Source organism: Ambystoma mexicanum, chromosome 4p, assembly GCF_040938575.1.
Source record: "Ambystoma mexicanum isolate Mex_15411 chromosome 4p, UKY_AmexF1_1, whole genome shotgun sequence".
NCBI classification, from domain to species: Eukaryota; Metazoa; Chordata; class Amphibia; order Caudata; family Ambystomatidae; genus Ambystoma; species Ambystoma mexicanum.
In genome coordinates, this window is record NC_090927.1 from 810,576,663 (window position 1) to 810,589,066 (window position 12,404).

Sequence of the window (12,404 nt, forward strand, 5' to 3'; positions counted from 1 at the left end):
AAGGCTCTTAGTTGTTCATGTCTGACAATACTGGATACCATGGGTGTTAAACTTGTTGCTACGTCTTTTGTAAATGTAGTTGATATTTTGTATAATAGTTGAGCAGGCATTGCATAGCCTTTCTAGGTCCTGTAATTCCTTGCATAATTCAATCAATTGATTACATGAACCGATACAAATATGCACTACACAGTATACTATTTAGAGTGACGTATTCAGGAATAAACATCGCATGTTTTTGTCTTCATGCAGGACACTGCTGCTCCTCGGGATGTCTTCGACTCCATCTGAGCCTCCAGGTCTGAAAAATGAACCCCCGAAAGAGAGTGGCTACAGGAATCCAGGTTTCAGAGGTGTTCAAACAACCAGCCTGTTCCGAGCTATAAACCCAGAGCTTTTCATCAAACCCGTAAGCCTCTTCTCATCACTGGGCCGCTTGAACGTGGGTCTGACAGATTTCCTGTGACAATACTGGAATGGGTATGGGGACTCTCAATTAACATGATAAACTTGAGGAGAAAAAACTTAGCAGCCCAGTATTGTCTGAAAATAAGCTCAGAAGGAACTCGGCAATATTATTTGTAGTTTTGGCTAATGTGTGGGGCGTTAAGTAGAAACTATTGCATTAAAGTACAGCTAGGAGGGAGGGGGATGTGAAGACGGCCGCACAGCTTGTAGGTGTTGTTTATTTACCCGTCCATTGATTGTATGGGAGTACTATATTCTGGGAGGCCGATCCGGCGAGATTAGGACAAAATGCTTGCATTGAAGAGCACATGCAAGCACCGGTAAGCACCCTGGTTCGCCCTGCCCTGGACTACCACCCTCTGCCTGGTTGCTGCTGAATCTTGCCTCCCTTCCCTTCTAGCCTATCTGCATACCGTTAAAACCTTTGCCCACTTAATGTGTATCGGCTTCCAAACTCAAATATTGCTCGCCTGCCACTGCTTGCTAGTGCATTAGTCAAAATTCCTTAAGTGCACCTTTAAACTTTGCATCTTCCATTTTGTGCTGTTCTAGTGCTTTTGGGAAATTCGAATCTGCGTGTGCCTAATCTTTAATTCTCCTTTTTGTGCTTTTCTAGTGCTTTTGGGTACATTTGAATGTAGGCGCGCCTTTTAAATCTGTGCACTGATTGTCTTCCATTGCACACCACCTGCTCTGTGCCTGTTAGGCCACTTGGTGAGGGCTCGTGCATTGTTCAGATCCCCTGCCTCTCTCTCCCTCTCCTCCACTACACCCATGGCACTCTATTTCTCCAATCTTTTCTAACTGCTATTCTATCACCTATCCTTTCTCTCTCACAAAGTCTGGAAGAAAAAAATCTGAAAAAAGCCCTCTTGCACTCTCATCCAGGCCTACCTATTCTGACACCTATATCAATGCCACTTCCAGGAAGACTTTTATGGACATCCTCCTCTGTCCCCTCACCTGACCTATGGACCTCCCATTTGGTCTCTACCCTTTCTCCTTTCTCATCCTCCAGGTGCATCATTAATGTATTTGACAATGGCACTATTATGGTCCAAGGTGCTCAACTTACTCTTATCCTTCTTGACCAGCGCCTGCTCTCTCTCATAAATGTCCACCCTTCTTCTTCTTCCCTCTCAGCTCTCCCCCCACAGATAGGATTACCAAATCCCTGTAAACCCCACCCCCCCCCCCCCGGCTCGGAAAACCTTCAAAGGAGGTAACCAGTTTCACTTAGCCACCCTGAATGCTTGCTCTGCTTTCAAACACTACTCACTATCTCTTCATTAATCTATGATTCTTAGGGAACTGGAAACTCCTACCATCCCTCCCACCACCCTAACCAAAGATGCCACACAGTGCTTCGATATCCAGAACGCCATGCTGTCCAAAATTGAAACCCATCAAAAGAAAATTGACATAAAACAAGCCATGATCCAACCCTCATTAATTCCTGAACCACCCCTACCCCTTCCATTGACATCCGTTATGACCCTGCTATGTTTCGCTTCTCCAGTGTCTCGGCGGAAGAAGTCAGTCATCCTTAAAGGCCTCAAACCTTCTTGCTGTAATGGCGACATCTGTCCTGCAAGCCTCATAAAAGATTGTTCAGACCTCCTAGCCCCCCTTATTACCTTCTTTATCAACACATCCTTCTCCGCTGGCTTTTTCCCCACTAGCCTCAAAGAAGCATGCGTTCTCCTTCTTATCAAAAATCCTACACTCAACCCTGTTATCCCTACCAACTACCGCCTATCACAACTGTCCCTTCTCTACTTAAAATCCTTGACAGAGCAGCCTATCTTCAAATCCAGCGATACCTTGAAGTCAACCAAATCTTGGGCATGCGCCAATCAGGTTTCTGCGCAGGTCCTGGGACAGAATCGGCTGTCATCGACCTAAAAATACAGATTAATGAAATTGGGGATGAAGGAAAGCCTGCTGCTCTACTCCTAGATATCTCAGCTGCCTTCGACTTGGTTGACCACAAGTGGTCAGCACCTATCCACCTCGGCCAACTTATCTCCAGAAGCCTCAGCCTGGATTGCTTCCTTCCTAGGGAACAGATCCATGAGGGTATTCGCAGAGAATGCCAGAGAATCACCAACCCCCATCTGCTGCAGTGTCCTGCAAGGATCTTGTGTGTCACCAACTTTGTATAGCATATTCACAAATCATTATTCACACTCCTGGACTCCATTGGCATATCTTATACAAACTATGCAGATGAAACGCAGATCTTAATCCCGCTCTCTGATAACTACCAGGAATATTTTGCCTCTCTCAAGTTGGTCTACACGACTATCCAATCTTGGGTGGCCACACACTGATTATGTCTAAACAATGAGAAGACCGAGCTTCTCATAGTGGGGCCCTCTTCAGTGATCAAAAAATGATGCTTCCACTACTCATTCTTCAACATTGATAAGGTAGTAATCCCGGTCTCCCCGTAGTGAAAACACTTGGTATATGTCTGGATGAATCACTATCGCTATCACAACAAGTGAGCACCATTGCCTGCAATGCCGCCTGTATGACCAAGCTAATCAACGCCTCTAGACATTTCCTCTCCCCAGACAGTTGCATGACCATAGCCTAAGACACCATCGGATCTAGACTCGACTACTGCAATGCCCTCTTTGCAGGTACCGCCGACTTCAGTATTCGCAAAATGCAGGTTATTCAGAATAACACCCTTAGAACTGACTCAACATCCCCAATGCCGATCACATCACTGCAGCATGAAAACATGCCCACTGGCTCCCGATTTGTGAGCGGATAATCTTTAAAACCCTCCCTATCACACATAGATACCTATCCAAAGTTGCCCCTCCCTACTTATTCCAAAACATCGCCAGAGTATCTTCCGCCAGACCGACCAGAGCCGCATACGCCCACAGCATCAACCGGCCTAAGTTCAAGCGGGCTAAAGCTGGAGGATCTAGCTTCCCAACATTTGCTGCCAAGCAGTGGAACCTACTCCCGCCCTCTCTCCGGGCCGAACAGTCTAACTGGACTTTCGGGAAAGCGCTAAAAACATTGCTGTTCACCTAACTCTGATTTACATTGCTCCTTCCCCCTGAGGTTTGTCAACAAAGATTGTCCATCAATTGTTCTCATACCATGTTTCTGGTCCTCGATACTGATCTCTTGTGTAACTGGTTTTATGTAACGGTGCCTTGATGCCCCAGTGCTTAGCGCGCTATATAAATGGAAAAATAAATAAATCTCCTTCTTCCTTCTTAAAGACTTTGACCTAGACGTATCGTGGATCAGTGCCAGCTCTGTCACTGCTCTGGACACTCTCCTTCCTGTGGGCTACAACATCCGGGCCAAACACAGACCCAATAGGCCTGGAGGTAGTGTGGCCCTGATCTTCCCTGAGTGGGTCCTTGCCTCCATCATACCTACTCAACCCTACTCCTCTTTCTTTTGAATGCCTTGTCTGCAAGCTTGGGGTCTCACCTACCCTCTTTCACACCCATGCCACTATCTACAGGCCCCCTAGTCCTATCCCTCTCTTCCTCTCTAAATGGTATGATCTTGAATCCTGCGTTTCTACCTCTTCTTCCAAACTCCTCCTCCTTGGTGACTTCAACATCCACCTCGACCCCCTTGAATCATCCATCTCCCAGTTCTGTATCATCTGCGAGTCCCTCTCTCTCTATTCTCCCCTCCGGCCCGATCCACTCTGCCAGTCACACCTTGGATGCCCTAATTTCTGGCAACATCCCTAACTCTAATCCGGTCACCACCCCGTATCTTGGTCTGACCACTCTCTCCTCCCACCTGGGTCCCCTTGGCCCTCCTTCCGAGTCACACCCAGCACTGCCATCTTCCTTCACGGTCATCCGACCTACAAAGCGAGTGTCAGTCTCTGCTTTCGCCTCCACATTCATCCTCCTCCCACCCCCACCTCTGATTCTCAATCTGACTCTGTCCTTGCTAACCTACAACTCTCCATCTCTAACGCACTTGACATCCTTGCCCCTGTCATGAAGATCCGCCTAAAACGTGCCTCCAAGGACAGCTGGTACGACTCTGATCTAGCATCTCTGAAACGCAAGTTCAGAGTTGCTGAACGGAAGTGGCAGACTTTGGGCGTACCTTCTGACAAACTGGCCTGCCACCTGCTCCAAAGGCAATATCGCTTCTCTGCCTGCTACAAGAAGCGGGCCTACATCCAAGCCCGCATCTCTGGAGCCACTAACAACACAGCCAAACTTTTCAAAATCTGCAAGGTACTCGCCAATCCAGCGGCAGTCTCAACCTCTCTCCTCCCTTTCCAGGCTCTCTGCACCGCTTTGGTCACCCACTTCACATAAAAAAACTTTAAAAAACTGAGGACATACTGTCCTCACTCTCCACTCCTATCTCCACTCTCGCCCCTGCACCCCCCTGCCTCCCTTGGCCCCTCCGCCTCCATCCCCCCTCTCTCTCTCCGCCCTCCTGCCCATAGCACCGGATGAGGTCTCTAAAGTTGTCCGTCTCTGAAGGTCTCTTCCAAAAAAGGTGCTCCCCTGCTCCTCTAGAACCATTTAGGACAACATCTGCTCTCTCACACCGGCTCTTGCTGGCTTCTGTAACCACTTGTTCGCCTCAGGCTCTTTCCCTCTATCCCTCAAGCACTCCCTTGTGCACCCTCTCCTAAAAAAGCTGTTTGCTGACCCCCCCCCCCCCCCCCCTGCCCGGCTAACTACCATCCTATCCACTATCCCCTTCCTGGGTAAATTTTTTGAGAAGTTGGTCCTCCCTCCAACTGACCCTCCACACTGATCATGTTGGTTGCCTCCATGACCACCAATCTGGATTCCGGGCATCCAGAGGCACGGAAACTGCTCTCCTGAACACCCGTGAAACAAATCTTGATTCCAACGCTCCCGCTGTTCTCATTCTCCTTGATCTCTCCTCTGCCTTTGACACGGTCAAACATTCCATCCTCTTAAAACGACTGTGACACCCTCGGCATCACTGACCGGGCACTGGATTGGCGGACCTCTTTTGTCACTAACTGCCCTTCTCAGCTGCAATTGGGCACTTTCTCTTCCACCGCCTCCCTATCTACCTGTGGTGTCTCGCAGGGCTCTCCTGTAGCCATGGCTCTTCAATATCTATCTTACCCCTCTTGCTCACCAGATGCCTTCTTTCTCTCCTCATTTCCAGTGCTACGCCGATGACGCGCAGCTTTCCCCCAACCTTCCCTCTTCTACCTCCTATTCCTCCTCTCTGATCCCTGATTGTCTCTCCGCCCTTCAGGCATGGTTTGCAGCCAACAATCTCTGCCTTAATGCCAGTAAAACGGAGATCCTCCCGATTTGGAAACCTGCACCCTCTTTCCCTTCTACCCTCTGGCCACCCTCCATGGGTCCTCTACCCCCACCATCCTGTGAGGCCAACAACCTGGGGGTCATCTTCAACTCTGATCTCTCCTTTATCCCAACCATCATGGATCTTACTAAGAAGTCCCACTTCCAACTCCACTTCCTCAGAGGCATTCTTCCTTTTCTCACCTTCCCACAGAAGCTCAATGTCTCCAGAGCTCTGGTCCTCTTTAGGCTGGACTACTGCAACAGCCTCTTTCTAAATCTCCCTCTTTCCTCCCTACACCCCCTCCAGGTTATCCAGAATAGGGCTGCAAGACTTATCCTTGGCCTCAAACCCAGGGACCGTATCTCTCCAGCCCTAAAATCTCTCCACTGGCTCCCGGTGGTCGCAAGGATCAAATCCAAGACCCCGTGCATCATCCACAAGGCCATCTGGGGCCTGGGACCTCACTATCTCCAACTTTCCCTTCGTAAATACTCCCCTGCTAGAGCCCTACGCTCCTCTTATTTCAACTCTGACAGTCAAACAGTTCTCCAAGCAGAGAGTGGAGGACAGATCTCTCTGCACGGCTGGTGCCTCCCTTTGAAACAGCCTCCCTGCCCCACTCAGACTGCAGGTGGATCTCCTCAAGTTCCGGAAACAGTTCAAAACTCTGCTCTTCTCTACCTCCTTCCCTCTTTCCCTTCCATGCTAACCACCCCACTGCTGCTGACTGGTGGACTGTTCCTCATGAACCTCACAGGATTCCAGGCCTTCTTCCCAGTCATTGCCAGCAACCCGACCGCACTGCCCTTCCGGGCCCCTGCCAGGCGGCTCTGAATCCCACTTCAGTGAGTCGCCAGTACTAGCACTTAGCCTGGGGTTCTCCCCTTGGCTCCCTTTAGCACTTTCCTCCCGGGCCCTCCACCAGCACTTGCCATTCCTCTGCTCCCCTCAAACCCCCATATCCTGCACTTCTCCCCATTGCACTTGCACGCCCGAATGCCACAAGGCCTAGTAGGACTATGACTTATTTTACTTTTAATGTTTTCATTGTTATTTTTCCCATGTTCCCCTCCCATTTATCCTTGCAGCACTTTCAAGCACTATTCAGTTGTATAAGTGCCTAACATATGCTGAATAAAATAAAAATGAATAAATAAGTAGGTTACACACAAAATCCTTTCCATGGTGAAGGCTGTTAGGGAGAATTCTCAGAAATGTGCTAATTCCTCTCTACCTTAGAGACCCCCAGCAACTTTGCTGGATTTTGAAGACTTGAATTTTTAACCTGGAGAGAGTGAGACCCTTTTTCCCACTCATGTATTAAAAGTGTTTCTTTTGGTTGTGGAGTCTGACAAACTCCATAGGCATCATCCTTTACATTGTGTCACACAGCACGTTCAGTGCAGTGGCACAGGGAAGTCTTTTAGATTTCCCCAAGGTTTAAATACCTTCGCTTGGATAAACTACTGTTTCCAAGAGTAGTGAAGTGAAATTGGCTTTACATACATTTGTAACTTTCTACACCCAGCACACACTATCTTACAATAGGGTGCTGGAGGGGTTACTTAGTATCTCCTTTGTCTAGTTTCTCATGTAACAATTTTATGTTACCCTTTCCTCCATAAATGGCTGGTGGCAGTGGTTTACTTTTAACTACTGTGGTGTGCATTTACCACGGGCTGCGTTCGCAGCTGCAGTAAAGCACCCAAGGGTGCCATTTTTGTCAAAATGGCCCGGTCTTCTTTTTTTGCCATTTCTTTGTGGAAAGGTCCTTCTTGAGATTTACTCTGTGCGCCAAACTAGGTTTGGTCGCTTTGTTCATTTTGTCTTTGGCGGGATTCACGAGTGAAGCCCCTGGATCCAGGGTGTCTGGCGGGGCAGGAAGTGAGGGAGGTGTCCGACACTCCCTGTGCTTTGTCTCCTAGGAGACAGGAATGCACTCTTAGGTGATTGGCCGGCTGGCTGCCCAGCAAGGACAGCCACTCTGCTGGGTGACTGACAGCTAGGGAGAAACCTGCATAAAAGGTGAGGCTTTTTGACTTGGAAGGCAGAGTCGACCACTGGACGAAGGAATCCGAAGAAGAACTTGAAGAGGATGCCTGCTGCAACTCCTGGACCGTTGGTTTGCCCGGTGAAGCCCTGCTGCTGTGCTGAAACTCCAATTTCGTTTCGACTAGAGAAGCCCTGCAAGGACGACATCTCCCCTTGAGTTGGTGGGACCAATCAACTCCAAAGTAAGCCACCTGGACATCCTCTCTGAGCTGGTTGAAATTCCACTGCAGTTGCTGCTGGAACTGAATAGCCAGGGAGAGGAACACAAGATCGTGAGCGTGGCTTTTAAGCTGGCCAAGAGCTCCAGGAAGATCCTCCGGACTCCCAGGAAGCAGGACTGACCGAGTCTGAGCCACATCAACAGAGTGCTGGACCCCAGACGCAAGGAAAGCCCATCTCGACAGCCAGGAACCGCGGTGTTGCTATTTGCGGTAGATGCGAGGAGCTGAAACACCGAAGTGCCACTTGTTTGAAGATTGCCATTGCAGTGCATGAGTCCCCAGAAGTCCTCCCTCTTGTCCCCACGACTGAGGCCCATGAACCCCGGGATATGCAGAGCTGCACAGGAACAGAAGCCATCTGCTGCACTTTTCTTCAACCTAAAGGTACTGTAGAGTCTAAGAGAACTTACCTCTTGTTGTGTAACCTCACTGGTCCTCATTAGAGACTTGTCTTGGTTGAATCTGTAGAGTTGCTAACAGTTTCTTTACCTCACACACCTAATCACCTTGTGGCCCTGCTTTGATTTCTTCATATTCTACAAAGACTTCTAAAACATTGTGCAAGACTTTTACTTACCTGCAAGAAGTGCTTCAGTTCACCTTGACTTTTGCAAACTTAACATTGGCTGGCCTGGCTCCCTGAATGACTCTTCTCTCTTCTGCGTTTTGCCTTCCTTCCAGGAAAGGGTTAACTGACTTTGCTTTGGGGGGTTCTTTTGAAAGAACCTACCCGCTTGAGAATAATTGTGTGAATACTTGTCTTATTCTGAAACCTCTTTCCTTTGACACCCCTCTCAAGAATATTCTAAATGCAACAGTGATACATTAATGTCTCCAGCACCCTAACTATTGAAGTCACCTGAGGGTGTAGGTAGTCTCTGTAGGCCATCCCAAAAGGGTATTTACTGATTTAAGAATATTAAGAGTGTGTATTTTGAAGTATATTTGTGTGTTGCTTCACATTGCCCCCTTCTGAAGGCTTACTCTAACTGACTGTTAAATTAATAATTGTTTAATCAAGAAACCTTGTGTGTAAGAGTTTATTTGAATACTTGTCACTGTGAATCTCTGTGTAACTCCCCTACAGCTCACATTGACCCCTCTTGAGATAAGCCTGACTGCTCAACACGCTACCAACCTGTGTAGTACAGACTTATACCAAAGGTTGGGTTCCTATTGCCAGGAGGTCAGGGTTGTTGTAGGGCACCCAAAGGGTACTGCATACAATTTTGCCTAACAAAGGCGCACACACACCAGAAAGTGTTATGCAACCCAGAAAGCGAGTCACACAGGGAAGAAGGGAAAAGGGCTGACAAAATATCTGCATAAATGAGCTACACAATTTTTTTCTTCTTCAAAATGCAGCTTCATTAACTGAAGTACTAAAAAGTTTCAATGAAATTAGGTTGCATCTAATAGGTGTTCTCCCACATGTCCGCATGCACACGTAACCAACCAGGATTACATATTTAAACAAGGTTTGGTTGCTGTGTGTGTTTTTCAGGCATATGGCTAGTACGGATTTGAAAATGAAGCCCCAAGCAAGTGTATGATTAGATTGGTTCAGTGAGGGGAAGAGAGCGAGGAAGGTAAGGAAGTAAAATTGGAGCATTAATCTAAGGTGCTTTTATAGGTAATTAGAGTAGGGCTTTTAGAAGAATGAGGCCTATAACAAAACAATACCACATTTGTTTTTGTTTCATATGGATTTAGCCATGTGTTCTAAAACCATTGTTTTTATAGTGGACAGTACAGTCCAAACGTATCAAGTGTGCTAGTGCTTAGCAATATGTAGCAAAACTGGGGGCACTCCACTGCAATAGAGTTTTTCCTTTCTAGGCAATGACAATTTGCCTTATTCTAGCTTCATCTGGTTTTCTTTGGTTTATTACAAAAGTACATACTGCTGAAGTTATTTCCAGATGTACATTTTAACTTGTGTGCAATAGTTATGTGCAAATTGCAAAAAAAAGCTGCAAGTAGGCAAATTCCAAAGACAATTAATTAGTTTCATTGAGTGCATTTCAAAGATAGTTTTCAATGTGTTAACAGCGTGCATCACGCTCCAGCCCTTCATCAGCTAAACAGACATTCAAACCCTTATCAAACAGTAGACAATCTTAACGACCACTAATAAGCTGCACACATTACTCATTTCATACACAAGTCTGCGGATTGTGTCACTTTATGCTGACAACGTGGTACCAGTGACCGGCAAAAGCACTTTTTTGTACACCAGCATCGTTGAACTGCAGGTTGATGACCTCCATTGCAAATTGTTGTAATGGAGGTATTGTTCCAATGCCGCCTTATGTTGTGGTATTGAGATTTATACTGTGCACCTCTGCCATTTTCATGGTTCCCAGGTGCTCAGGTGGATCTGAAAAGGAAGGAGGTTTGGGGACGGTTAGTTAGTGGGATGGAGAGGGAGAGTGCTAGAGAGAGGGCTTTTTCCTGTTCTGTTGGTAGCTTCAGTTTGGAAAAAACGGTCACTGAGTTGGGTTTGTTTCTAGATACTATGGGTAAGGTGTTTTGGTGTGTGAGTCTACATGGATTGTTTTGTGTGCCTGTGGCAAAGTGCTGGAGATTTAGTGTCTTGGGTTGAGTGAGATTAGAGGGGTGTGCCGTTTGCTGTGTGATTTCCGGTCTGTGCTGTGGTGGGGGTATGCGTGTGTTGCATTTGATGGTTGTTTTGGTGAGTTTGTAAGAAAAGGGTATGGTTTTAGTAGGGTTAGTGGTGAGGGAGGTTTGAGCGTTCTTGTAAGTTGCATTGTTTTGATTAAGCTTAATTCCTTATTTAGTGGTTGGCGATAATATGTTCTCCTTTTGTTGGGCCAGTCTAGTTCAATTTGGTTTGCTTTGGTTTTAGAATGGTTTGTGATGCCTTTCCTATTTTTGATATTGGGTGTTTTTCTTCAGTAGTGCTTCCTGCTTAGGTGGGTGAGTTAAAGAGACCTCTTTTTAGTAGTTTTCTGAATTTTAGGTGTTCTTCTGTTTTTTCATATTTCCTTGGGGCGTGAGTTCCAAAATGTTGCTGAGATGAAAGGGAACGCTGATCCTCCATATTTCAATTTTGATCATTGCTTAGGTTCAAGGCGTATGTCCTTACAGAATTTAAGTGTTCATTTTGGTCAGTAGATGGAGATTTCTTCCTGTATGAATTCTACTCCTTGGCCACGTATTGATCTGTGTGCTATGCAAAGGTTTTTTAAATTTAAATCCTTTTCTTGACTGGTAACCAGTGTAGAGTTCTCAGTGCTGGTGTGATGTCTCTCTCTTGGTGAGTCTGAGGAGTAGTCTTGCAGCTGTGCTCTGTGTTTGCTGTAGTTTTATGGTGAGGTAATCCAGCATCCCAAGGTAAATGCTGTTGGCGTAGTATATTCTTGACCTGACAAGGGAGATGGTGAGTGCTCTGTATGGGAAGGTGAGGAAAGGTAGAATCTATTTCTGTTTTATTGTGTGTAGGTGGAAGAAGCATTTCTTTACGACTGCTTTGACTTGTGGTTCCAGAGTTAGGTTATTGTCTAATAATATTCAGAGATTTTGGACTACTTTTGAAGGTTCCGGTTGGTTTCCCATTTTGCTATGCCATGCAATGCGATTTTGTGCATGACCATGATTTCTGTTTTATCCGGGTGGATTTGTATTTTGTTGTCCTCATCTATTTGATTATTTGTGTGAGGCAGTTGGTGAGGGTTTGGTCCTGTTCTCCAGGATTGTATTGTTTTTTCTTTTTCTTTTTTAGATGATTTGTGTGTCATCTGCGTAGTTGTAGCAGGTTAGTCCATAACTTTTGATGAGGGTGATGTGTCGGGTCATTTAAATGTTGAAGAGTAGCAGTGAGAGGGATGAGCCATGTGTTTAATCCCTGAGTCTTTTGATGAGTTTTCGTGGTGTACTGTATTGAAGGCTGCTGAAAGGACTACTACTATTAGCACTGAGATGATTTTGGAGTCGGCGTACTTTTTAGATCATCCCAGATGGATAGTAGGGCTGTTTGCGTTCCTCTCATGGGTCTGAAACCTACTTGTACCTCTACAAGTAATGGATTGCTTTCTATATGTTCCAGGATTTTTTAAACATCCCAGTTCCTGATCCTATGCAGGAGGGGTTTTATCTGGCTCCCTTACGCTGAAGTCACAGGAGCGTGCAGGCCTTTCCCTGCAAAAGAACATTTTGGCAGAAGCCTGCAAGGTGTGGGTAAAACCCCATGCTAGCCATCACGTAAACAAGAGGATTGACACCCGGTACAAGCTTCAGGCATCTGAGGAGATTCCGTTGGCTACATGTGTGCTTCCTTCTTCCACCGTAGTGGCTGCAGCGACTCTCCAGTCCAATGCTTCCTCTTTT

At 46.6% G+C, this 12,404-nt stretch overlaps 1 protein-coding gene across 6 annotated transcripts in view; it reads left to right on the plus strand.

Annotated features, from left to right (window-relative positions):
• Positions 1–12,404, plus strand: part of SMIM8 (small integral membrane protein 8) — a 130,288-nt gene that overhangs the window by 54,896 nt on the left and 62,988 nt on the right. For 4 of the 6 annotated variants that reach the window (XM_069606365.1, XM_069606367.1, XM_069606370.1 and 1 more), the window contains exon 2: positions 253–409. In XM_069606365.1, coding sequence (XP_069462466.1) covers positions 272–409 — 138 coding nt within the window. In that variant the 5' untranslated portion in view covers positions 253–271. Of the gene's footprint in view, positions 1–252; positions 481–12,404 lie in introns of all 6 variants that reach the window. The other 2 variants (XM_069606369.1, XM_069606368.1) reach the window with 1 other exon arrangement.